We start from the raw sequence: 27,792 nt of genomic DNA, 5'->3' as shown, positions 1-27,792 counted from the left end.
CATGGAAAGTCACCTTGGTGAGACAAAAAAAAAAAATCACCTTAGGAACAAAAGAGGAGTATGCTGAACTTACAGTGTTATGCTGCAGAGAAAAAAAGGTTGCAATGTGTAATAATTGTAACTGAATTAACAGATGACTTACAGCACCTCGTGTCCATCATATGTGAAATACTGAACCCGTCTTATAAAGCAAAACTTAAAAAAAAAAAGCATGAGAAGTGAAAATGTAATAAAAAGCAACACATGCAGTTTAAGTGCTTTATTGTATTTTCTTCTACACATTAAGATCAAGATGCTCCATTCAAAATTGTTTGGCACTCCACAAAAGGGCCTTAACTTTTGCTTTTTCTTTGGTCGAAACGCGCATCTAAAGCCACACTTACAGAAAACACAGAAATGTTTATGTAGTCAGCACCGTCATTTTTCATCTTTTGCTACCGTTTTCCCCTTTGTATGTCTGCAATTGTTTTACTATGTAATTATTGTGACACAAATAGACAGAACCCAACCCAATAAAATACAAAAATATCTTCTTTCCAGGAAAGTTATATTCTGTGAATTCTATATACACTGTTTTTGTTTAAATCTTTTCATGTGATCTGCATTTACTTCCTCGTTGAATCAAAATCTGTCTGCTGCAAGAGGCAGGCAATATATACCCAACATATTGCATACATGATTGCAATGTCACACAAATTTGTAAGGGCATTTGGAAGGATTTCTTTGCTAAAACCACACCTGTACATTATAAATATGTAAACGTCTTCAATGCATCAATTGTCACATAAATATCACTAATTCTGTCAATTGTGGTTTTCACTGTCTCTTTCTATAAAAGTAAAAATTTACCTCCTGAGCCCATAAACCCATGGCAGTGTAAAGTACAGTACTACTAACAGTCTGGTTAACTTAACAGAGGTTTTAAAGAACTAAATGTTCAGAGCCTGCAGGATGGATGGTCTTTGATGACTATTATAATGCGCTCTGCAGCCTGTGTTTAAAGCCTCAGTGGGGTTTTAATCCTCCCACTCCATACGCTGCAGTCTATTATTAGCGGGCACCATGTTGTGGCTATTCTTCAGGACAGCAGCTTGGGTCTGCCCTGTTATCTTGGTCAGTGCTGAACCCTGGTACTGTGTCGTGGCTTTCTGTTTATGCCCCTGATTGACTTTGGTCAGGGCCTGATCCAGCTCATTTGCCTCGTCAGTGGGTCTGGAAAGAAGAAGGCATCTGACTGTTTGTAGATCCAAATCAGACCTGCAGTTTAAGTAGCTCTTCAGGTTCAGCTCTGGGAACACAGCTTTTCTCAGAGCTTGGATCATCCGAGCATCTGAATGAGGGCTCCTGAGTGAAACAGATACATTTTTTTCCAGGGACATAAAACATAACACGTCATCATTTGTACCAAACATCCCCATATAGGAGCTTGCATGGGTGTTCTTCCAGACTGATGGATTCTTTCCAGTGGTGTCGATCCCCTTGTTCTTCTGATGTTTCTCAGTGACTTGGCCCAAGTTTTGTTGCTTTGGATTGTTGCCCAACTTTTTAAGAGCCCAAGACTTTCTCTGGAGCTTTGGCAAAAGATGGTGCAGTCCCCCATCTGCAAGATCTGCAAGGTCTCCATTCAGTAGCTGTTGGATGACCAGCCTCCTCTGCATGGGAGATGCCACTGAAGTGGTACCATGCAGCCCCCAGCCTGCACCACACACAAGTTTAAAGAAATTCAAATATGTCATAATCATCTGTAAAGGTGTTCTTCAAGCCATGCGTGTCAGGTTGAGAAAGCAGTAGTGCTGCAGACTGATCATCTTTTCACATAATCACAAAACTCAGCTTCAGAAGAAAGCGAGCGCGCCATGCAGAAAGAACCGTAAGCACCAGTTGAAATTGGGATATGACTAGAAATCATATCTCCATTTGCAGGGAAAAGACACCAAGAATGCAGTAGCTGTTAAGTGATTTTATCTTTCATCATGCCAGTATAATAAAGCTTTTTCACTAGACTACTAACACACACACACACACACACACACACACACACACACACACACACACACACAGTGTTCTCGTGGTTCAAGCCAGAGTTTGAATGGCAGTTTTATGTCCATGGAAGCATCTAATTTGTCATACAAAGCACAGTAGTTCAAGCCACTGAGGCTGGAAAAAGAGCTTGTTGACAAAGAGTACAAGAAAGCGTGCAGCCAGCAGGATATATAACATCCCATAAACAGTGCATGTTAGAGGAGGGGCCTTTGAACAAGCCAAGGCCATTTCAACAGCCCAATTTATACGATCAAACCAAGCAATTCATCATACTACCATTGAGCAGGTGAATTTACCATAAGTTTCCCCAAAGTAAGTATCCTATGCAGTACTCACCCTGCTGGAAGGAGACCAGAACCACTCTGTTGTCCATTCGCTGGGGTTTGCGGTAGTTCCCAAGTAGAGGCATTGGGGCCGATTCTTGAGCACCAGAAGAGAACAGAGCAGTGGCTAAAGCCAGGTACTGTAAAAACACATGACGAACAGAAAAACGGCATTAATCAGAGATGGCTGTAGTACTTTTGTAGTTGAAAATTAATACCTCAATATTAACTTTCTGCATTTCTGTAAAATGCTTTGAGTTATTCATCTTAACTAGAAGATAGAACATTGTTCGTGATGCTCACAATCACTGAAAAAAAGATCTGGTTTCAATGTTTCTGAGAAACTTTGCCCTTTTCTCTTCATTCCCTCTGCTGTGTTATTACAGCATTAAGTAGGAAAAGCTTAAAAATCTCTGCACTTAAGTGTAGTTAAATGTAGGTGTGTCTGGTTTATGCAGTTGGACCTGTCTGAGAGAGATGCTGACTGGATTCCTGAACACTGTCCAGAGCACGCTGGGGTAGCAGGGTGGAGTGGTAAGAGAGCCGTCATAACGGTAATATTCGTCCAGATGAACAGGAAGCAACTCAAGGATGTTAAAGCCTGCCACCTGCACTTTCTGACCTGTGGCATACAATAAGGACAAATGTGAGCTTCGTCTAGAAGTACAGTGTCTTGCAAAAGTATTTAGCCCTCTTGGTGTTTGTCCTGTTTTGTCGCATTACAAGCTGGAATTAAAATGAATTTTTGGGGGGTTATCACCATTTGATTTACACAACATGCCTACAGCTTTAAAGGTGCAAATTGTTGTTTTATTGTGACACAAACAATAATTAAGATGAAAAAACAGAAATCTAGAGTGTGCGTAGGTATTTATATGAAACCCCTAAATAAGAGCTGGTCCAACCAATTCACTTCATAAGTCACATAATTAGTTGATTAAGCTCCACCTGTGTGCAATCAAAGTGTCACATGATCTGTCACATGACATCTGTATCAACCAACCTGTTCTGGAAGGACCCTGACTCTGCAACAGTACTAAGCAAGCAACATGAAAACTAAGGAGCACTCCAAACAGGTCAGAGACAAAGTTGTGAAGAAGTATAGATCAGGGTTGGGTTATAAAATATATCCCAAACTTTGAATATCCCACGAAGCACCATTAAATCTCATTATCTCTAGCTGCTTTATCCTGTTCTACAGGGTCGCAGGCAAGCTGGAGCCTATCCTAGCTGACTACAGGCGAAAGGCGGGGTACACCCTGGACAAGTCGCCAGGTCATCACAGGGCTGACACATAGACACAGACAACCATTCACACTCACATTCACACCTACGCTCAATTTAGAGTCACCAGTTAACCTAACCTGCATGTCTTTGGACTGTGGGGGAAACCGGAGCACCCGGAGGAAACCCACGCAGACACGGGGAGAACATGCAAACTCCCCACAGAAAGGCCCTCGCCAGCCACAGGGCTTGAACCCGGACCTTCTTGCTGTGAGGCGACAGCGCTAACCACTACACCACTGTGCCGCCCACCATTAAATCTATTATACCAAAATGGAAAGAATATGTCACCACTACAAACCTGACAAGAGAAGGCCGCCCACCAAAACTCACAGACCAGGCAAGGATGGCATTAATCAGAGATGCAACAAAAACGCCAAAGATAACACTGAAGGAGCTGCAAAGATCCACAGCAGAGACGGGAGTATCTGTCCATAGGACCACTTTAAGCCGTACACTCCACAGAGTGGGGCTTTCTGGAAGAGTGGCCAGGAAAAAAGTCATTGCTTAAGAAAACACATTTGGAGTTTGCCCAACAGCATGTGGCAGACTCCCCAAACACATGGAAGAAGATTCTCTGGTCAAATGAGACTAAAATTGAATGTTTTGGCCATCATGGGAAACGCCATGTGTGGCGCAAACCCAACACCCTGAGAACACCATTCCTACAGTGAAGCATGGTGGTGGCAGCATCATGCTGTGGGGATATTTTTCATCTGCAGGGACAGGAAAGCTGGTCAGGATTGAAGGAAAGATGGATGGCACTAAATACAGGGCAATTCTGGAGGAAAATCTGTTTGAGTCAACCAGAGATTTGAGACTGGGACGAAGGTTCACATTCCAGCAGGACAATGACCCGAAACATACTGCTAAAGCTACACTGGAGTGGTTTAAAGGGAAACATTTAAATGTCTTGGAATGGCCTAGTCAAAGCCCAGACCTCAATCCAATTGAGAACCTGTGGCATAACTTGAAGATTATTGTACACCAACACAACTCCTCTAACTTGAAGGAGTTGGAGCAGTTTTGCCTTGAGGAATGGGCAAAAATCCCAGTGGCTAGATGTGCTAAGCTAATAGAGACATACCCCAAGAGACTTGCAGCTGTAATTGCAGCAAAAGGTGGCTCTACAAAGTACTGACTTTGGGGGGGTGAATACCTATGCACACTCCAGATTTCGTTTTTTTATCTTGACGAATACTTTTGCAAGACACTGTATATAATACCATTAATGAACTTTTGCAACTATAAGTATTTGAAAATTTGAAAAAGAATTACCTTTATATTTAATTCCATTGAGATACTTGAGAAACCGATCGAAAGCAGGATTGAACTCGCCAATCTTTATTTAAAAAATAAAAAATAAATAAAAAAACACATAAAAATGCAGCACTTTTACACCTTTAGAATAAAAAGCCTTTTTCATGAAATATCAGCTCACCTCAATAAAAACACCCAGCACTGCAAGACCATCAGACTTGTCCACTGCTACTGAGATGTTTGGATACTTGTCAGAATTGAAATGAACCAAATGCATCTGAGAAAATCAGAGAGGAAATGTTAAACAAAGTCATCTTTTCCTGGTGCACTTCATATTACTGAACACAAGGGTATATTTAATGCTATTACATTCCTTGTGAAAAGTTTCTCTATTTTAATGTGCATGTGATCTGCAGCATGCTGATGTGTTAGTGATAACTGATCTAATGTTGGGTGCCATGTCGTCACTGGCAGAAGAACATTTGGCAATTTTCATTTGTGTACAGTCTTAGGAATTAAATCATCAATTAAATGTTTTATGTAGATCCCTACAATACTAGGAGTGTTTCAGTGGCAGAATGAGTTCCAGGTAGTACCCTTTTGGAAGGCTAAGAAGCCTTAATTTTCCAGTGAACTGTTAAAGGTAGACTGACTTTCAGATTTTTCGAGTTCAGGTCATAAAAAGAATTTTCCCTGACACCCAATTATTTTTGTTTAGTGGACCAAAAGCTGCTGAATTCAAATCACAGACTTCCAATTTTATTAGGATTTTTTATAGAACAATTAATGAATTTAGGGCCACATGGCCCTAAATTCTCTGCAATTTTTTCTTTCTTCACAGTGACGCAATACAAGATACTACAACATGCATCACATGGTGGGCTTTCCCTGTTCGCCCAAGGCCTTGTGGAATACAAATTTGAAACACGAAAGGGAAATGGAGGACGTGCGAATGAAACGTGAAAGACCAACTACAGTAATGGAAAGCAAGAAAAAAAGACATGTTGCGAAGGAAAGGAAACGCAGGACCAAACTAATAAATATCGGCAGTCAGCGAGCACCTCGGTGTGATCAGCTGTTCGTTTAGTGACAGAATGATGTAACTGTCAGGTAATGGTCAAAGGTAAGCGTGTGCATGCGCACACCGGACTTCCTCTGTCTGCTGACTGCGCAAAGCAAGCGATTTCATGCACATTATTTGCTTGGAAATCCCCTCAAATTAAAAAAACTTCCCAGCCACAGAATGGCCTGTTTTTTTTTAAGATATTACAGAAATAAACATATATCACAATGACCAAATTTCAGAAGTAACTAAATTTCACAGATTTTATGAAATCAAAAGGTCATCTAGTTTTAAAGAAAAAAAACAACAACCTTTTTTCCCCTAAGAGTGTACTACGGAGAGCTGAGAACAGACGAAAGAATCCTGACAAATCAGGATTTGAAACAATGAACAACTGGTGCAATAAAAGACTTCTAATGTTTGTGGGGTTTTTTGTTGTTGCTTGTTTTGTTTTTACCATGCATTGTGTTGAAGGCAGTCTTCTAAAATTCAAACTTTAAACCATATTCTGGGGGGGAAAAAAGTATTTATAGACTGGCTGTGGGCCTTGGGAAAGGGAAATTCCACCAATTTCGTACGGTGCTAATTTGAAAATGTTCCGCTTCGCTCAAAGCAGAGTTTCTCCATGAACCACCCTGAGAAACTTTATGGTGAACTAGCCAAAGCCAAATATATCCAGGAAGAAAAGCCACCATAAATTACTGGATGACTATACTTTTTCCTGAGAAGACAGACAGACATCACTGATCCTGCTCCATGATGTACTTAAAGATGACGCTGACACGCTCATTCATACCTGAAAACAACCAAATGTGCAGGTGGTGTTCCAAATACTAATATTAGCTTCCTCATGTTCCTAATTAGTCATCCCCAATGCATTCACAAATATTATATAAACAATGCAGGTCAACCTATTTTATAAGAAAACAGTGATGCCTTGTATCATTATACTCTTTCAGGGATAAAGACATGTTTGTGCCTGTTTTCTCAACCTCAAATTACAAATGTCTATCAGCCTAAAATCAAAAAGTTACATATTCTGTTGGGTGAAATATAATCATGGGTTGTGATGGAATCTAAGGTGCAAGACCAGACACCAAATGCACTGTCAATTATAAAGTAAGAACGAGCTCTAAGCTTTTTCTGCCTCGGCTAATGGGTTTATGCTGTGAGAGAGAAAGTAAGTGATTAGTGTCTCACCTCAGCAGCAAACTGTTTGCCGTTGACGGTGTGTTCAGAGCCAGTCGGCATGTTGGAGGAGCCCCAGTGGAAGTGAAGCTGAGCTGCTGAGTAGTGATGAGGCAGACCAGAGAGATGCATCCGGGGTGGCAGAGACAGCTCCACTGTGGTTATTAAACACAAACACACACTTCACCCCTGACTCACACAGGTGCTTCTGTGATATACAGTGATGTCATGATAGGTATGTCGCAATGTATAAAATCAGGAGCTCAAAAGCAATACAGCATCATGAATAAAAGGTTGGAAAAGATACAAAATCTAGTCTGGTTCAATAACAGTCAAACGTTCAGAGTGTCTCTCCCCTACCATCACAAAAGCACCACTGAAACCACAAGGTTGCTATGAGATCATCATCCCTCAGTCACACTACAAACACCTGTCTATTCTAAGCTGTTGAGGAAAGTTTTAATAGCTGCAACCTCAGTACCAGTGTAGGACTGAGTGTGTGCTAAAATATTATAGGCATCCATGTTGCCTGATTAGAAAATGTCCAAGTTTAAAGACAATACACAAAAATAACAATTTACTAAATAAATGCTCACAGAAAGCATGCGGCAGAGAATAAAAATAGGATCCTGTTGCTTATGTGATATTATTTTCTTCTTAACCATGGTTACCAGGGCGATCATTATGCCTTAAGCTTGATATACAACCCAAAATGAGATTGATGCATTTAAGAGATGGCACACACTTTGTTGTTTAACAGATTAGCTGCTGTGTGAGTCACGGCTAAGAACACTCCATACTTTACTTACCTAAAATATAAGCTGATTGTTGCTTTTGCACACATGGACAGTTATCATAATAAGAGGGTGATTACAGAAAATTGCTGTCCCTGACATACAAAATAAAATCATGTTCTCATTCTCTCCATACTGGACTAGAAACGTGGCTTGAGAAGAAAAGACTCTTCTGCATTGTGGCTGATGGACACGTCTCCACTAGTTTAATGGCAGTTCATCATTTCACTTGTCTGTGTATGCATTTATTATGAAAGTGAGAAAGTGTTAGCTTGGAAAGTTAGAATGAATTGAGCATATCATGCCAGTTAAAGGCTTTTGAAGCCTTTACAGTTTACTCGCTGTTGGCAAATAAATACAGTATGAATAAACGAGCCCGTCAATGACGGCGTAACTCACTCTGGCCCCACCTAGTCCAGAAGGAACAATTATAAAGTAGGCCACCTTGCGCAATAAATGTTGCAAGCTATATACACTACATACAAGCCAAATATAGAAGCTATATACTGTTGTGGTCAGAAGTTTACATACAGTGACATGAATGTCATCTTGGATATGAATGTCATGGCAATATTGGGCTTGCACTGATTTCTCCGAGCTGTTTGTTTTCTGTGGCGAAATGAGTGTACAACATATTTCTTTAATAGAAAAAAAACATGAATTTGGTGCATAAGTTTAATTAATTTTGGGTTTTCTGAAATAAACACAGGGTCAAAATTATACATACAGGGTCAAAAATTTACATACACTCACTTATATTATTAATTCAGAAGTGCTGAGACTTCCAAAATGTCTCTTATCTTGCCAAGGCCAAGGCCTCTTAACTTCCTGTTAGTGATCATAATTGACTACAGCTGGTAGCTTCGCTGTGCCTTCATAAAAAGGGTTTGTTGACAGCACTCAATGGATTGACCAACACAAAGTAAAATGGGAAAGTCCAAGGAGCTCAGTGCAGATCTGCGAAAGAGGATCGCAGATATACACAACTCCAGAATATCTCTTGGAGCAATTTCTAAACAACTGCAAATTCCAAGGTCAGTTCAAACTGACCTTGGAAGTTACTGGGAGATGGAGTCACGTTGCCAAGCTACTTTGCTTCAAGAAAACCCAAAGTGTCACCCTCAGCTGAAAGGAAATTGGTTCAGATGGTCAGGAACAACCCAGGCACCACCATGGCACAGCCCTGCCATGAACTGGAAGCTGATGGATCACTGTCTACAGTTCAGATCACCATGGACTAAGAGGTTGCTATCCAAGAAATAACCCCCTGCTCCAAAAACTGACACCTTAGAGCTTAACTAAAGTTTGAAGCTGACCACATGGACAAAGAAAATAAGTCTTCTGGAGGAAAGCTGTATGGTCAGATGAGACAAAGATTGAGTTGTGGCCACAATGACCACCATGTACAGAGGGGCACTGTACCAGCTGATGGTGGTGGCGGGATCATCATGCTCTGGGGCTGTTTTGTTGCCAATGGAACTGGTTCATTGCACAAAGTGGATGGAATAATGAAGGAGGACTACCTCAGAATTCTTCAGCATAACCTCAAACCATTGGAAACCTGAACGTGGTTGGGAGTCACAACAGGACAGTGAACCCAAACACGCATCAGAGCTGGTTGTGGAGGATAAAGCAGGCTAACATTACGCTTAAAACAAGCCCTGACTTCAACCCCACTGAAAATATATGGAGCATGCTTATAAGTTGAGTCCATGCCAAGAAAGAAAAAAAAACAAATTTAATTGAACTCTACCAATTCTACCATGAAGAATCGTGAAATATCCAACCAGAATTCTGCCAGAAGCTTCTCATCTCATCATCTCTAGCCGCTTTATCCTTCTACAGGGTCGCAGGCAAGCTGGAGCCTATCCCAGCTGACTACGGGCGAAAGGCAGGGTACACCCTGGACAAGTCGCCAGGTCATCACAGGGCTGACACATAGACACAGACAACCATTCACACTCACATTCACACCTACAGTCAATTTAGAGTCACCAGTTAACCTAACCTGCATGTCTTTGGACTGTGGGGGAAACCGGAGCACCCGGAGGAAACCCACGCGGACACGGGGAGAACATGCAAACTCCACACAGAAAGGCCCTCGCCGGCCCCGGGGCTCGAACCCAGGACCTTCTTGCTGTGAGGCGACAGCGCTAACCACTACACCACCGTGCCGCCCTGCCAGAAGCTTGTTCATGGTAAACAAAAAATGTTTGGTCAAGGTGAATCTTGCCAAGAGACATTTTACCCAAATATTAGCTGTGCTGTATGTAAATTTTGACCCTGTATGTATACTTTTGACCCTGTGTTGATTTCAGAAAACCCAAAGAAAATTGTGCACCTAATTTTAGGTTTTTTTAAAAGATGCATGCTGTACATTCTGCCACAGAAAAAGAACAGCTCAGAGAAAATCACTGAAAGACCAAATATTGCCATGACATTCATATCCAAGCTGGCATTCATGTCACTGTATGTAAACTTCTGACCACAACTGTACACCCTAGGAATACCGACCTATTTGCCAGAAAGAATCCAAAACGGTGAGGAACTGACAGAGAAGAAGCAATTTTTGTTGAACTGCTCATTAAGGATTAATTAGTCCATAACTGCATTAATAATTGTAATTAAGTAAATCAGGGTAGAAGTTATATGTGCCCTAGGTACCTCTACCTTCATGCCAGAAAGAATCAAAATCAGTGAAGAATTGAGGGAGAAGAAGCAATGTGTGTGGAAACTGCTCATTAGGGATTAATTACTCCATATCTTCATTATTAATTGCAATTATGCAAGTTTGGGTAGAAGCCATATGCACCCCAGGCAGACCTACCTTCCTGCCAAAAAGAATAAAAAATCAGTGAAGAATTGAGAGAAGAAGCGATTTTCGTGAAATGTGGCCACCGCCGGATAGACGACGGACAACACATGATGGCATAAACTCATCGCCTGTTGGCCAGATGAGTGAATAATAATCATCAAGTGTATTTGTATTTCCGGACTTGTCCACACACAGATTTTAAAGGGACTATAAATGAGTGGTTTATTAAAGGAAAGTGCACTTGTTTGGTGAAGCAGTTACTAGAACACTAAGTTACCGTAAGCCTAGACTTGTCTTACACTTAATATCAGAATGTTCACATCAACTCTAAGCCAAATATGCTGTATGTTGCAGGCCTATATGCATTACTAGAATTATGTGCTACAACTTGGATCGAGAATCCCCCCCCCCCCCCCCCCCCCCCGAAATCATTTCTTACTTAGATTTCTAGCCCTATAGTATTTAAATTTCTTGAAGTTGAACCAAAATGTTACTATAAATATTCACTAAAAAACTTAGATATGCTTAACAGAGATCTCTCATACCAGAGTGCCCACTGTTCTTCAGGGTGAGCTGCTCTTTGCTAGACAGGTTGTATTCGTGCAGCTGAATGGGCAGCAGGTTTGGATCAAATCTCAGCAGCTCATATTGGAAGTTTATGGGAGACTGGAATACCCCTCCACAGTATGGGTAATTCCTGGACCAGTGGTGGTCTCCATCAGGCCCTAAAACCAACAGCAGTAAGTCAGAGTTATGCACAGTTTTATCACAATAAGTTATACCTTGCTGCTGTAAATTTTAGATGAAGTTATTTTGTCTGATACTGTGACTGCGCACTTTCTCGGAACTGCTGTTTTTTTTTTTTTTTTTAAAGGAATACGCCACCCCCAAGTGAAATTGAGTCAGTCCCTGCAGTCCCTAGAGTTGGATGAGTGAGCCAAAGCGTTTTGTAGCCGACCCAGCCATTGTCCTGATCTGGAAACGTCCCGGTTAGCTTAGCTTAGCGTAGTCGCTGTAATCCGGCGTGTCCAGCTAGCATTGTCGTTGCAAAAGTGAATCAAATAAGATTTTTTCTAATTATTTCTCATGACCTGTACATTCACATCGAGTACACATATCAATGCAAATTAACACGAAGGGATTTACTAGACCAATTTATATCTGGAACTATTTTCGGCCACAGCACAGGCAAAGCACTGCTGCAGGCGCAAAGACACCACGCAGCACCACAACTTCCGTCAATACACCAGTGTTACCAGGGAAACCAGGGTTTTCAGGTGCTGCGTGGTGTCTTTGCGCCTGCAGCGGTGCTTTGCCCGAAAATAGTTCCAGATATAAATTGGTCTAGTAAATCCCTTCGTGTTAATTTGCATTGATATGTGTACTCGATGTGAATGTACAGGTCATGAGAAATAATTAGAAAAAATCTTGAGTTATTTGATTCACTTTTGCAACGACAATGCTATCTGGATACGCCGGATTACAGCGACTATGCTAAGCTAAAGCTAACCAGGACGTTTCCAGATCAGGGCAATGGCTGGGTCGGCTACAAAACGCTTTGGCTCACTCATCCAACTCTAGGGACTGCAGGGACTGACTCAATTTCACTTGGGGGTGGCATATTCCTTTAAACACTGTTAGACTTTTGGAAAATTGTGTTTTACCTATAACTACTTGTTTCATAAAGCTCAAGGCACCGAGGTTATATAAATGTTTACAAAATGTTGCCCTGTAGAAGAAATGCTCACACAAAAAACAAATAAATAACAGTTCTAAACCAGCATATGTTGCTTGTATATGGTTCGCAAGATGCCCACAAAGATATGCCCAGGCCACGAATATCATGATTCTGAAATGATCTTGTGTACACAAGATGGATTCAAAAATAGGGTAATCTGAAAACTGAAAAAGCTTTGTTTGGATTTTGATCAGAAGCTCTAGAAATTGCTTAGCTATGAGCTAGTTACCCTGCTTAAATTCCAAAATGAATATATAGAGAGAGGATATTACATGGTTGTGTGAAGATATGAACTTTATCTTTGAGTGGTGAACATATTCACAAGTGAGCAAAGCAAACTAATGAAAAGATTTTCAACATGAGAAGATAAACTTCATATCCTCGCACAGCCGTGTAATATCCTCTATATTACATGGACAGATCCACAAATAAATCATGCAAGTTAATCAAAAGAATTTGAATTTTGAACTGGTTCACCATTTTGAAAATGTGTGTCCAGTCAGTGGGAAAACACTGGGAGTGATGTCATCAGAGTGAAATTCATGAATGGATTATTCGTCAATATACTTACAAGTAACATATACAGAATTATTATACATACAAGACACTTTTTTGATGGAATAAAAACATTTATTTTTTTCGCGGTCCGGTTTCCATCAAATGCTGCGCTCTGATTGGCTGGCGAGCGGGTCCGTATCCTATGGTACGGACCCCAGTTACGGACCCCGGATACGGACCTCTTGCGACTCGCTCGTTCACAACAACAAACATAGTAGCAATTTTTGTCAACATTTATTTTCGCATTTCTCAGGAGAATAGCATTAATTTTACAGCATGGATAGCGATAACGACAGTGTTCACAGCGAAAGCGAGTTTTACTGCCCTGAGGAAGAAGAAATAAAAGAAAACATTTCAGGAGAAAGCTAAAAACCTGTAACTGTTGCTAATGCTGAGCAAAAACATGGCTGAATCCTGAATGACTCAATTTTGTCAAAATTGCTCGCCTCAGCTCGGCTCGGTTTCCCGTTTTGGGTGCTCTCGTTTTCTGTTAGAATTTGGTAAAGAAAAAAATAAATATATTATTTACCAGCTTAAGGTCGGTCCGTATGGTGAAATACCGTGACCTAGGCCTTGAATACTGACCTCAGCCCAGAGGGCCTCGCTCAGTACTTTCAAGACCTTGGTCACGGTATTTCATGATACGGACCTCCCAGCTAGTAAATAACATTTATTTTTTTCGCGGTCCAAATCCTGCGCTCTGATTGGCTGGCGAGCCCAGAATGTACGGTACGGACCCCAGTTACGGACCCCGGTTACGGACCTCTGGCGACTCACTCGTTCACAACAACAACAAACATAGTAGCATTTTTGTCAACATTTATCTTTTTTTATAAGATTTATTTATAAGATTTTTATCAAAAATCTTACAAATTTTTGCCAGCATTTCTCAGGAGAATAGCATTAATTTTACAGCATGGATAGCGATAACGACAGTGCTCACAGCGAAAGCGAGTTTTACTACCCTGAGGAAGAAGAAATAAAATAAAACATTTCAGGAGAAAGCTAAAAACCTGTAACTGTTGCTAATGCCAAGCAAAAACATGGCTGAATCCTGAATGACTCAATTTTGTCAAAACTGCTCGCCTCAGCTCAGCTCAGTTTCCCTTTTCGGGCACTCTCGTTTTCTGTTAGAATTTGGTAAAGAAAAAATAAATGTATTATTTACCAGCTTAAGGTCGGTCCGTATGGTGAAATACTGTGACCTCGGCCTTGAATACTGACCTCGGCCCAGAGGGCCTCGCTCAGCACTTTCAAGACCTTGGTCACGGTATTTCACGATACGGACCTCCCAGCTGGTAAATAACATATATGTATTTTATTCCCTTCCCTTCTTTCATTCATTTGGTTTGATAGCATACAATATTGTTATCATATTGCTTATCCTACACATATTACATCACTCTACCCAATGGAGAATGAGCGTACAATATTGTTACAATATTGCATGTTGTCAAGACAACCCGATGTCACACATAGGAGCTCATGTGAATATCCAATGATAAAACTTTTCTGCTGCGCATGTGCACAACCATTTCTTTGTCTGCCAGGGAAGAGAAAGACAAGGTTAATCCAGTGCAACTGCTAGGATTAAGCACTAAATAAATAAACCGAAAACTGAAACTAAAGACGCACTAAACACCCGAAAGGCTACCAAAACGCTGGTTATGAATGTAACCGTGGTTCTATGACTAAGTGGAAGACCGCCAAGGCGGTGCTGAAAGCACTAGTGGAAGGATCTTTGCATCCGCGCGTTTCGAGAGTCGCATACGCTGGTTACGAATGTAACCGTGGTTCTATGACTGGAAGACCGCCAGGGCGGTGCTGAAAGTACTAGTGGAAGGATCTTTGCATCCGCGCGTTTCGAGAGTCGCATACAAAAGTTGTCATCTCATGACGTATGACGTGCATGCCTATATAAGGCAACATCCCACGTCATTTGGCTTCAAGATCATTCTCGCGCAATCCGAGTGACCAAAGACCCTGGCGGTCTTCCACTTAGTCATAGAACCACGGTTACATTCGTAACCAGCGTTCTATTTCCTTCACTCCAGACCGCCAGGACGGTGCTGAAAGCACTAGTGGAAGACGAATACCAACCCAGTCACGAGGAATTCAGAAGAGCATCACCACCTTCTGGAAGAACAGCTGCACACAGCAATGGCATGGACGCAACATTTAGCCTGTAGTACCGGGCAAATGTACATGTATTGGACCAAGTTGCAGCAGCACAAATGTCAGAGAGTGGTACACCCCGGAGAGCTGCCCATGATGTTGCCTGAGCACGTGTCGAATGGCAGCGGACAGGAGAGGGCACAGTACATCCCATAGATTCATAGGCATGGGTGATTGCCTCCACAACCCAATGGGAGAGCCGCTGCTTGGACAGAGGCCTTCCTTTCAGAGCGCCACCAAAACAAACAAACAATTGGTCTGTCGTACGAAAGGCTGCCATCCTATCAAAATAAAACCTCAGAGCCCTGACAGGGCACAACTCAGCACGCAAGTCCGTCCTGTCCGCCGGTATAGCAGTCAGCAAAATCGGCTGGTTGCTAAACTGGGGAGATAAGACTTTCGGGAGAAAAGCTGGGTTAGGCCACAATGAAACACTGTCAAACATAGGGCCCCAACGAAGACAAACAGTACTCACTGAGAGGGCATGTAGCTCACTCACACGCCGGGCTGTTGTGATGGCAAGGAGAAAAGCTGTTTTAACAGATAGCCACTTAATGTCAGCTGCTGACAGGGGCTCATACGGAGGCAAGCAAAGGGATTCGAGCACAGTCTTCAGATCCCATGACGGACTCCGCACAAAATGAGGAGGATTAAGACGAACTGCCCCTCTCAAAAAGGCTACCACCAGCCGGTGGGACCCAAGTGAAACACCTCCAACCTCTGAACGGTGGGCTGTTAGTGCTGCAACATACACCTTAAGTGTAGATGCAGCCCTGCCAAGCTCTAAAAGGTGCTGCAGGAAATCTAAAATCTGTGGAACAGAGCAGCTTAGGGGGTCGATGTTGTGTTCTGCATACCAATCACAGAACACCTTCCACTTGCCTGCATACAAGTGTCGGGTAGATTCTGCACGTGTGTTCACCACAGTGTTCCTGGTCCCTTCTGAACACTCCAGTAGTAGCCCCGGGGCCCCAAGGGCCACACCCAGAGCTTCAGGCGTTTGGGACATGGGTGTTGAATCCTGTCCTCCATCTGCATCAGCAAGTCGGGCCTTCGTATGACAGACCAGCTGCAGCTGACAAGGGGGTCCCACTAGTAGTGACAGCAGGAGCTGGAACCATGGCCTGGATGGCCAATGAGGAGCTATCAATAGCACATGGTGACCGTGATTGTGCACATGGCAGAGAGTCCTCCACAACAGTGGTAGAGGGGGAAAGGCATAAAGGATGGCCCTCGGCCAGTCGTGGGCCAGAGCATCCTGGCCCAACGCTGCCGTTTCTTCTCCCAGGGAAAACCATGTCGGACAATGAGTTGTCTGACTGCTCGCAAACAGGTCCACAGTTGCTCTCCCATAGGTTTTCCAGATCTGTTCCACCATGTCTGGATGCAGTTTCCAATCCCCTTGAGACACCTTACCGCATGACAGAGCATCTGCCACACTGTTTAGGCGTCCAGATAGATAAGATGCCCTTATGGAAAGGAGGTTGTCCTGAGCCCATACTAGGAGACTGTGAGCCACCTGAAGCGCAGCTACAGACCTTGTGCCCCCCTGATGATTGATATAGAAAACAGTTGCCACATTGTCTGTACGTACCAATACATGTTTGCCCCGCAGCACTTCCTGAAAGTGGCGCAACGTCAGAAACACCACCATCAACTCCAGTGTGTTGATGTGGGACGTGTGCCACGGAGCAGGCCAGGTGCCGTTCACACCTTGCCGACGCCAGACTCCACCCCAACCCATGAGGGAAGCATCTGTCCGGATAACCTCCCACTGTCCTGGTGGGGGACCAAGTGGAACTCCACGAGTGAGAAAGTGTGCCTGGGACCAAGGTCTTAGCATGAGCATGCAACGGCATGTTATTCTCACCCTCATGTGCCTGTCTCGCACTGGACACAGACACAGTTGAAGAAGCCATCTCTGAAAAGCCCTTAGCCACAGAAGACTCAGAGGAATGACTACTGAGGCCGCTATGAGTTTCCCCAACAGCTGAAGGAGAGAAACATAATGCTGAGTTCCCCCGACACGAAGGTGGTTCACGCCAGTGAGAATTGAACTTATTCTGTCTGGCGTGGGACTGGCCAGCATAGTGTTCGAATCCAGGGCAAGGCCGATGAAATGTGTTGCCTGGACTGGGCCCAGTTTGCACTTCCTCTGGTTCACCCTGAACCCCAGAGCCGTAATGTGTAGTAGCAACTGGTGAGCATGTTCCCTGGCCTGTTCGGGCAATGCCGCACAAAGAAGCCAGTCGTCCAAGTAAGGGAGCACTCTTATGCCCTCCTTCTGAAGGGGTTCTAGTGCTACTTGGACACATTTCGAGAACACCCTTGGCGCCAGAGAAAGTCCAAAGGGGAGAACTCTGAACTGAAAAATCTTTCCTATGAACGAAAAATGAAGGAAGTGCCTGTGGTCCGCGGCAATGGGTATGTGAAAATAGGCATCCTCGAGATCTACGGTCACAAACCAGTCCTGGTTTGTGACCGCTTGCAGTACATCTGTTGTTCGTAGCATTCGAAAAGGAAGCACCTTCAAGAAATGGTTTAACCTTCTTAAATCTAAAATCGGCCTGAACTCACCATCTTTCTTTGGAACGAGAAAATAAACTGAAAAGAAACCCCCTGGGTGAACAATGGGGTCGACCATCTCTATGGCTCCTTTTTGTAGCAACAACTGAACTTCTCTCGACAAGGCTTCTGCCTGTCTTGGATTGGTTATAACTGTCTGCCTCGCACCCGAATGCATTGGTGGCCGGCGGCGGAATTGCAGGTGGTACCCTTCTGAAAGGGTGGTGAGTAGCCATTGGTTGGTTGTTATTTCGCACCAACGTGCTAGCTGGCTGCCTGTAAAAACTCCTGCCACTGGCCCTGACCCATCAGTGGTCCTTTCTACGTTTTTCGGACGGGATGGGGGGGCGATGACGGCGGGGAGGACCCGTCTGTCGAAAAGGGCGAAAACTCACGTGTGGCTGAGTGCCACCCTGCCTGGCCGAGGGAGATGGGGGATTGGGGGCCTGCTGCTGGGGTCGATGGGGAGACCTTTGTGCAGCTCTAGGGGCCACATGCCTAAAGCATGAGGCAGAAGGGTTTGGCGGAGCTCTGAAGGTGGGTGCTATGCCCACATGATGGGAGCGAGACTCTGTAACAGACACACGTCTGTCAAGGGCCTCTTGTGCTGCTGGCCCAAATACCTGTCCAGGTGCCAGTGGGAGGTGCCTCAGGTTGTTCCTGCATACTTCTGGCAGAGGCGATTGAGCCAGCCACACTTGTCGACGGGCTTGCAGCAAGGTGCCCAAGGTAGTGCCACACTGGTTGGCAATGACGCCCATAGCCTGCAGTGCAAGTTCCAGTACCTCAGCCGCCAGTGGGTCTGCCGATGATGTGTTGAGTGTCGAGTGCAGCATAACAAGCATGTGTGCCAGCGAGTTAGACACCCTGCCAAGAAAGGCAGTAGAGTTGTAAGCACGAGAAAGTAGCTCGTCTGTGCGGCAGCACTCAGCGTTAGGGCAACGCACCTGCTCCCGAAGTGCTTCATCGGGAGACACAATGAGCGAAGCAATGCTTGATTCGACTACTGGCATGCTACCCAAGCCAACAGCACCGGGGTCCTGCATCGCCGCAAGCATGCGAGACATCTGGTCTGGATGGGCAGGTTTCGTAGCAGCCTCCAGGGCAGAGGCCACCACAGAAATAAAGTCACGACACTGTGGAATTACCAGAGAGGCACGCTGAACATGGCGCAGGAACATGTTCTCAGATCCGGTAGGAGGCGCTGGGGTGTCCAACTGCAAACGTGCAAGCAAAGCCTTCAGTGTGGCCTCCACCGAACCCACCACTGAGGCAGACTCCCCAGATCGCCCAGAGGTAACATCACTGCCCGAATCACGGGGCTCAACACCTGGCAGGACTTCGCTTGGTGGCTGCGCCGAGGAAGAAGGCTGACTGAAAAAGGTGTCTGAGGCAGCCACAGACATCACTTCCTCTTGGTCAGGTGGCTGAGAACATGAGCCAACGGATGACAAGGAGGCAGGCGATGCAGGCTGTTCCTCTACAGTACCTACCTGTGCCCCTGCTGTAAGGGGGGGCCTTGCAAGCAGAGGCAGCAGACGCTCCACTGTAGATGAGAGCAGTTCCACTTTACGCTCTAACTCAGAAGACTTAGAGTTTTTGCGCTGTTTTGCATGCACTGGTGGTGAAAGCTTACGCTTACGCTGTGTCTGAGAATCCGAGAGCAGAAAACTGTTAGACGCACGTTCCACACCAGCCAACCGCGCCTGTCTAACAGTAAGCAGCATTAATGCACAGGAAGGGAATGGATCAGACATTGCCTCCCTTAGATGTTGCATGCCAAGGCACTCCGCGCAGTGATCATGTGCATCCAGCACCTCCATTAGATTGGGGCAAGTGGAACACCTCACTGAATCCATCTCAGTGTCTACTCACCCGCAATTTTTTTTTTTTTAGAAAAGAAGCAAGGTGTAGCGCTGCTCGCTAGCCTGGCAACCAAGGCTAGCGAGTTCGCAAGCGCAACTTTACCGCTACAGACAACGATTTACTAGCAACCAGAAAACCGATGCTCACGTAAAGTTGTAAGTACACGTTAACGTTATTGGCAACCAATTCGCTAACTCACTCAACACTGACAAACCTGCCGGCAACCGAGCAGTTTGTGACAAGACCGATATAATAGCCGCCCCTGAAAACTTGGCAGCCAAGATTCAGTGACTATCAATGCATAAAACAAGTTACCTTAGCGACCAAACAGCTCGCGTGGAGTCGAGTCCCACTGAAGTCCTCTTCAGTCACGAGCTGCACTGTAGATTGTCGCAGGTATTCCCACAGTTAACTGATAGCACACACAGAATTCCAATAGAAAAGATGTGATTCCAACGCGAGAAAAAAGAAGAGGCCAAATGATGTGGGATGTTGCCTTATATAGGCAGGCACATCATACGTCATGAGATGACAACTTTTGTATGCGACTCTTGAAACGCGCGGATGCAAAGATCCTTCCACTAGTGCTTTCAGCACCGCCCTGGTGGTCTGGAGTGAAGGAAATAGAACTTCATTATATATTCTTCACGCATATTTACAAGAGAAAAACATGCCAGCGGACATGGAAAAACTGGAAAAGAGACACGTCGAAGACATAAAACTTCCACGTTAGTGAGTGACTGTGACAATCTGTAAACAAACATGGCCTCCAGGTTTGCTTTGTTAAATACGGAAGATTTTGAGAGAATTTTGGCTGCCAGGTCGCTCCGTTGTGTGTAGCTGTTGATGTTGATTTTAAAAGTAAGTAAGTAAATTACACAGGGAAATGAATACTTAAGTATGAGTGAAAAATACTAGGCCGAGTGTGTGTGGAAGAAGAGTCTGGAGACAAAAATCTAACACCACTGCTGAACACTACACCAAATGGAAGCTGAGAATGCTGATATGAAGAGAGTGTATATGTATAATAATAATAATGGCTTTTTTTCATGGTATATCAGATATATTCCATTCAGCTAGCATGATACTGAACTTGTCTTTGACTTGTTCGGTATCATGCTAGCTGAATGGAATATATCTGATATACCACTCAACGCCAGCCAATATTATTTAAATATGTCACTCAGGTCCATGATGTATTTCGTATGAAAAATGTGAGTTTTTCAACATGAAAAGATAAACTTCATATCTTCAAGCCAATGTGTGATGTTCTTTTTGTTATACAGACACATTCACAAACAAAAAAATACCCAAATTTATCAAAACAATTCATCAATTTCCTCATGAGTGACATGTAGAGATTTATGCCATGGTTTTGGTTCTCAATGTCCCGGATGTAGCGCGTATGAAAAATACAAGTAGTGTATTTCCCTGTAAAACACTCATGCCCATATAATATAATATCCAATCTTTTGTTATAAAAGCCACTAAAATAAACAAACAGTTTTGGATTAACTGTGGTATAGAGGAAGAGGAATTTGGTGGTTTGTTCCAAAATGTTTACTAAAATGAGGTATGACAACATAACACAGTAGCATATGACAAACTGTTGCCTTTGCCAAAAGAGGCCATCTCTTTCAGACCCATTCAGTTGCTCAACCACAAAACCAAAAAGACACCTCTGGTGTATGTAATAAGCCTATAGGCCCATAAGCTGCCAACTATATTGTAATATAGGACATCGCTGCTTCCGTGATGGTGGGGTCATGATCACCTGCAAGTATTAAATCCAACTACAAAGAGTAAATGTATCAGTTGGTAATTTCCTAACAAAATATGCTGCAAAATAGTAAAAACATAAAATAAAACTTTTGCAGAAATAAGAAGACAAGATACATAATTAGCTCCAAGTTGCCAGTTGCTGATGTCATTATCCTCGACACAAGTCCTCTTAAATGCAGGCAACCGGGACTATTAAAAGCAACATGCTCTCTTTTGGGTATAATTGCTCACTCTCCATCTCATTTACCAATTTAATTTGGTTTAGCTACAGCACTGTATTCATACAAAGTGCTTGTGGTTAACCCATAATGATCTTTGGTACAGATGACATGGCACTATGAATGCATGAATTCGGAGATCCCTATAAACAATTCCACACACTAAATGAAGTATATACCTCAAAGGATACAAATTATGACAACACAGCAAAAACAACAGTGTTCTTACTGAAGGCTTAGGATTTTGAGCTGTAGCTAAAAGTCTGATGACATAGCATGATGCAACCTTACAGTCACAAGCAGTTCAACGATTTACGTGGCTCAGATATATAAAGCCACAAACTACAAGTTTCCTTTGGACGTTGTCTCCGAGAGATTAAATGGTATTCATCCTGAAAGCTTAAAAGAGAAGTATTTTGACTCATCCGGACTGAGCAGATCCTGAGAGCCAGTAGTCTTAACAAAAATGCAACTAAACTCAACTTGATAAGGAAGGAGAAGATCCCTTTCATGTGTGTTCAAGCCAAGCCTCAGACCATCCTCTCATGGCACAGCCCTTTAGGAACAGTTCACTCCAGTATTGTAAAAGCAACATCCACAACTGTGCAACTGTGTTATACAATCACCGGCTTGCAGATATTCTGTTATGGCATCTTATGTTAACTACGTGGTGAGCAATTGCTGGGTTTCAGTCACATGACTTTTCTTAGCGGTTTTACCGGAAGTGAAATAGCTGGTGGTCTAAACGGCTGCCGTAGTGCAAACAACTAACGATAACTTATCAGAGTATGCTCGTAATCTAGAAGCCACTGCTCGCTTTAGATATATTCAGAAGATTGCTGTGTGTAATGGAATCGACCCCTATGGTCTGGGAAAGAAGGATTTGTCATACGATCTTGAAAACTACCCTTCAGTCAAGTTCCCAGACATCTCGAACTATCTGGTGTTGCAGACGTCCTTCTACACCGCAAAACAGATGAAAGCGTGGAAGAGTATGGAGGCTTACAACTTTTTTGTATGTGGCTGGGTAAAGGACCTCAGTATCAAGTCACTGCTGAATGAATCCTGTATTGTTTTTGCCCGTGTAAGTAGGTTTTTAAGCTTTTCGGTCACGTCTTTACAATGAAACACTGCAAATTGAAGTGTAAACAAACAATGGTTCACTTGATTCTCACTTGTGTTGGCTCTCATCTCTCAGGTAAATCATTCACAAAGATCAAGAGAAACCCCTTTAAAGACCTGGATCTTAGTTAAACAAGACGGAGAAGTGATCACGGCGCATTGTAACTGTATGGCTGGGTAAGAATTTTGGCGCGACCTTCATGCATATGGACTTTGTGAGGAGGAAACAAAGAAACAGCTGGGGACTTTAGCGCTTTGTGACGAAAAAAAAAAGTACCATAAAATAACGACACAAAGCAAGAAAAGTCCTTGGAAAACACTAAGGCCATAGCTGAGAGGGAGATACAAACCTTTCACCAAGTGATCACTGCAAACTCAAGCACGCTTTGACTCGACTCCCTTCGATTTCAGTGAGAGGTTCAAAAGCCACCTTTCTTGACATCTTTTTGTGAAATCCTGTGTTCGTTCACCCTTTTCGATTATGCTGGGCATACACTGTGCGATTTTTGGCCCGATTTTCACTCGTGCGACTATTTTGGAGATCGGGCCGAGTTTTGGCTCAATCGTGCGTCTCGGATCGTGTAGTATACATGGGGTAACGACAAGCGATTAACACCTCACGACCTCCTCCCGATCAATCGGATGAAAATCAAACCTGTTTGAAATCCTGAGCATCGGATCCGAGCATCGCATCCGAGCATCGGGTCGTATAGTGTGAGAACAGGAATCGTAAGCTGCGTGCTGTTTACCCCTGCGATTCACTCGTACAGTGTGAGCAGGAGCTGAATACCGCGATTGAAAAAAAATCGCACAGTGTATGCCCAGCTTTAGTTCACAGGGAATCCTGAAGAAATTTTTCAGTTTCACGGTTTAATCAAATCGAACAACCTAAAACAACGCAAGTGTAAGGCATTTTTCATGCAAGCAATGCACCTTCTTCGTACAAACGTTTTGTCAACTGAGCTTTGGTAGACCACCAGCTAAAGTTTTGAATAACTAATGAGGCGGATGTGACGTCACGTGAAACCCAGCGATAGCAGTGAAAATGACGAATTTTATTTATTATAAAACTTGAAAGGATATTTCAGAAATCCTTTAATTTACCTCATGTCTCTTAGACTAGCTGTGAAAAACAACGTTTCTGAACAGGATTTTAAATCCTGTTGGGTGGCTAAACCCAGTCAATTTAGCTCATGTTAGTGAAAACACTCTCACTAATTTTGTCAGGCATGTTTGCGTTATCTAACCTTAGAAGTAAAGAGCATGTCCATATATGGTGACCACAGCTGAGAAAAAAAAATCCTGTCAGGTTATCTTATTCTAGCTGTGGAAAAATATGTGAGCATATTATATATGATATTACACGGTTGCATGAAGATATGAAGAAGTTTATCTTTGAGTGAATTGCATATATTCATGAGTGAACAAAGTGAACCAGTGAAAATATTTAACACAAGAAGATAAACTTTATACCTTCAAGCCAAGGTGCGATGTTCTTTTTATTATATAGACACATTCACGAACAAAAAGTCCCCAAATTTATCAAAACAATTCATCGATTTCCTCACAAGTGACACACAGAGATTTATGTCATGGTTTTGGTTCTCCATGTCCTGGATGTAGTTTGTATGAAAAATACGAGTGGTGTATTTCCCAGTAAAACACTTGTTTCTATATAATATATGACTATATTACATAGACACTAGTGTTTTACTGGGAAATACACCACTCGTGTTTTTCATACAAACTACATCTGGATGGCAACCATGGCATATTTGTCTTATGTCACTCGTGAGAAAATCGATGAATTGTTTTGATAAATTTGGCTACTTTTTGTTTGTGAATGTGTCTATATAATAAAAAGAACATCGCACCTTGGCTTGAAGACATGAAGTTTATCTTCTCGTGTTGAAAAACTCATTTTTCATATGCAATACATCGTGGATCTCAGGGACATATTTCCCGATATTTCACTCAGATGACGTCACTCCCAGTGTTTTCCCGCTGACTAGACACGTGTTGTCAAAATGGCAAACTGATTCAAAATTAAAATTCTTTTGATTAACGCATTTTTTCAGTGGATGTGTTTATGTAATATAAAGAACATTACACAGTCATGCAAAGATGTGAAGTTTCTTATCATGTAGAAAAATATATCACTCATTCGCTTCGCTCACTCTTGAATATGTTCCCCACTCAAAGATAAACTTCATATCTTTGTGCAACCATGTAATATCCGCTTTGCATATTACTTGCCAAGGCTTCCAAATATGGACATGGCCACATTCCCATTTATAGTGTTTAAGACATTTACACTGCTAAACACCACCATCATTTTCATACATGGACTCCAGCACCACACTAAAATACCCATATAAAGATTAAAAAGACACATCTTCACTGCTCAGACAGACCTTAATTTAATAAGGCAGCACATTCATTTAAAAACTATAAAAAGTCCAGTTATGCCATCAGAGAGAATGCATTTCTCAAAATAAAACAAAGACAGCATCTCATTCTCACAGCTCAGTAGAGTGTTATTAAAATTGTCTCCAACAAGGCCAAGTGCTCAAAGGAACTTTTAATAATCTTAAGGGCAAAACACTGCATTTAATTTTACTTTAGGAGCACATGAACTGACCAAAGGCAGTTTCGCTGGGTTGGCTTAATAGATGAGGGCTTAGCAAAAACCAAAAAAAAAAGACAGACACTATACGGAATGGTGCTTTTAAGGCAGCCTGTGCAAGATTGACCAGGCTCAGAAATTAGAGAACCAAAACGCTATGTGTCCACAAGCAGTGGTTAAGAGAACAGTGAAAACAGCCTGTCAAATAATAATCATAGCACCGAGGGGCAATGAGTGTTGCCCAGAACAGCTTTAGTAAATGAAACTTGTCTTCATATGGTGTATGAACCAGGACCTGAAGTAAAATAAATAAGCCAGTGGGTTAAATGAGAAGAGGAAAGGTTCTTATCCATAGTCTTTATGGTATATTCTGCTTCAATCTTCTATCCCGAGACTGTTATATCTGGTCTTTATAGGGCTAAGCATAATACCATCATCTTTTACTACTATTGTATAAGCATATCAAACAATACTGTACTATTTCACTTACCATCATATGTCCATTTTCCACCTGAGAGAGAGAGAGAGAGAGAGCGTCAATAAAACATTCTGGATCCAAAAACAATCTTAAATGAAGTCTGGGAAAGAGCTATTACACTTAATAAAAAGGTCTTTGTCTCTGATCTACTCAGGTAATGCATAAAGAGACTCATAAATCAGTGAAAATAATGCATTCCAGTGCCAAACCAGTGTCTCTGGTTGCAGCATGAATGCCTGATTAGTGACAAATGTTTCAGACAGTCCTCCTCTCCAGCTGAGTGTCTGACACCCAGTCATGTTCACTGAGAGATCCAAGGTGATTGATGAGAACGTTAACGTAAGGACTGAGATCTGCACTTAGGCATCTCTGCTGAGAGATCTAAACCAATGATCATAATGCTGGAATAAAATAATAATAAAGGTGATAAAGTTAAAAGTGAATCAAAATATCCACATCAGAGCTTGCAAAAAGTTTGAATGCATATAAAACTGCCTCAGATAATTCAAGTCTGTGAGGAGAAAAATGTTTGAAAGACAGGAGTCACACGAGTACAGTGAGCACGGGCGTGTTTTTGAGTGTTGTGGTGAACAATCTCCTTAACTGTTATCATTCCAATTATATTTCTAATATAAGTTTCCTGGGGCAGCACGGTGGTGTAGTGGTTAGCGCTGTCGCCTCACAGCAAGAAGGTCCGGGTTCGAGCCCCGTGACGGCGAGGGCCTTTCTGTGCAGAGTTTGCATGTTCTCCCCGTGTCCGCGTGGGTTTCCTCCAGGTGCTCCGGTTTCCCCCACAGTCCAAAGACATGCAGGTTAGGTTAACTGGTGACTCTAAATTGAGCGTAGGTGTGAATGTGAGTGTGAATGGTTGTCTGTGTCTATGTGTCAGCCCTGTGATGACCTGGCGACTTGTCCAGGGTGTACCCTGCCTTTCGCCCGTAGTCAGCTGGGATAGGCTCCAGCTTGCCTGCGACCCTGTAGAACAGGATAAAGCGGCTAGAGATAATGAGATGAGATGCTTTCACCTTACTATTAGGAAGATCAGAAAAGCCATTATAGTTGAAATACCATGCATATTCTACATTACTACGACTGCTATATTGTTTAATGGAAACTAACACAAAAGTCTCAACTTCATGCTGTATAAGATCTTGTTTCTATGGTTACTAGTTCTACATCAGCACATTCCGAGAATGATCCACAACAACACTTGACTGTTTTGAAACAAAATGTAGTTTGAAGCATGCACAAGTAGACAATGTCAGTCCAAAAGCAGAATACAGCTTAGGTTTAAAGCAGCAGCATCAAGTCATCAGCAATACTCGAGCAGTATAAAAGCATGCAAAACAGAATATCTGAAAATCCCAACCTTGTAAAATAGGCTTTTTTTTTTTTAACTTACCACTTGAGGACAGTGGAAAGGCTATCAGGATCATTATTAGCCAAGGACATGACATGATGCCCATCATGACGAATTAAATCTGTTTCCTCTCTCCTCTGTTTCTTGTCTCATGAGAGGAATCATAACAAAGGTGTCCAGAGGCGCCTTTTATACCAAGCATGATGCTGTCTTCTGTCTCGCCATGACGTCACCGCGATGTCGGCAGACTACTTTTTTTTTTTTTTTTAATCTCAGTGTTGCCTCAGAGTTTGCCCCTCAATTTGATCCAGTCACGACGTGTCGAAGCTCCTCAGGAGAAACAAACTCATTAGTGTTGTAAAGGACAAGTGGAAGTTTGGAGGGCACGACTTCTGCAACCAGCAGGGGGAGACAAAGAGGAGGATATTACTCTCAGGAAAAAATATATTAAACTGTTATTACAGCTTGAAACCTTTTTTTTTTTTTTTTGTCGCTGGGGTGGTACCCTCAAGCACATGGGTTCTCAAACTTTTT

At 42.8% G+C, this 27,792-nt stretch overlaps 1 protein-coding gene across 1 annotated transcript; it reads right to left on the bottom strand.

Moving 5' to 3' along the window:
• Nucleotides 1-244: 244 nt before the first annotated feature.
• On the bottom strand, nt 245-27,387 carry ca12 (carbonic anhydrase XII). The gene is made up of 9 exons (XM_060909444.1): nt 27,301-27,387; nt 25,911-25,931; nt 11,316-11,495; nt 7,174-7,316; nt 5,092-5,187; nt 4,929-4,992; nt 2,831-2,988; nt 2,380-2,506; nt 245-1,696 (listed from the first exon to the last, which is right to left on the bottom strand). Exons 1-9 carry the CDS (start codon nt 27,365-27,367, stop codon nt 1,017-1,019), a joined length of 1,536 nt encoding a protein of 511 aa, XP_060765427.1. The 5' UTR covers nt 27,368-27,387; the 3' UTR covers nt 245-1,016.
• Between the last annotated feature and the right edge of the window lie 405 nt (nt 27,388-27,792).

The sequence above is a fragment of the Neoarius graeffei genome, chromosome 2 (genome assembly GCF_027579695.1).
Source record: "Neoarius graeffei isolate fNeoGra1 chromosome 2, fNeoGra1.pri, whole genome shotgun sequence".
Taxonomy (NCBI): domain Eukaryota; kingdom Metazoa; phylum Chordata; class Actinopteri; order Siluriformes; family Ariidae; genus Neoarius; species Neoarius graeffei.
This window is presented reverse-complemented; position numbering and strand designations above follow the sequence as displayed.

Bases quoted from the DNA above. Each gene is read 5' to 3' on its own strand.
- ca12 (XM_060909444.1), bottom strand. From the start codon at position 27,367: ATGATGGGCATCATGTCATGTCCTTGGCTAATAATGATCCTGATAGCC. The intron at 25,932-27,300 runs GTAAGTTAAAAA...TCTCTCTCTCAG, and splicing joins CTTTCCACTGTCCTCAAGTG to GTGGAAAATGGACATATGAT. The intron at 1,697-2,379 runs GTGAGTACTGCA...TGTGTGGTGCAG, and splicing joins TCTGGTCTCCTTCCAGCAGG to GCTGGGGGCTGCATGGTACC.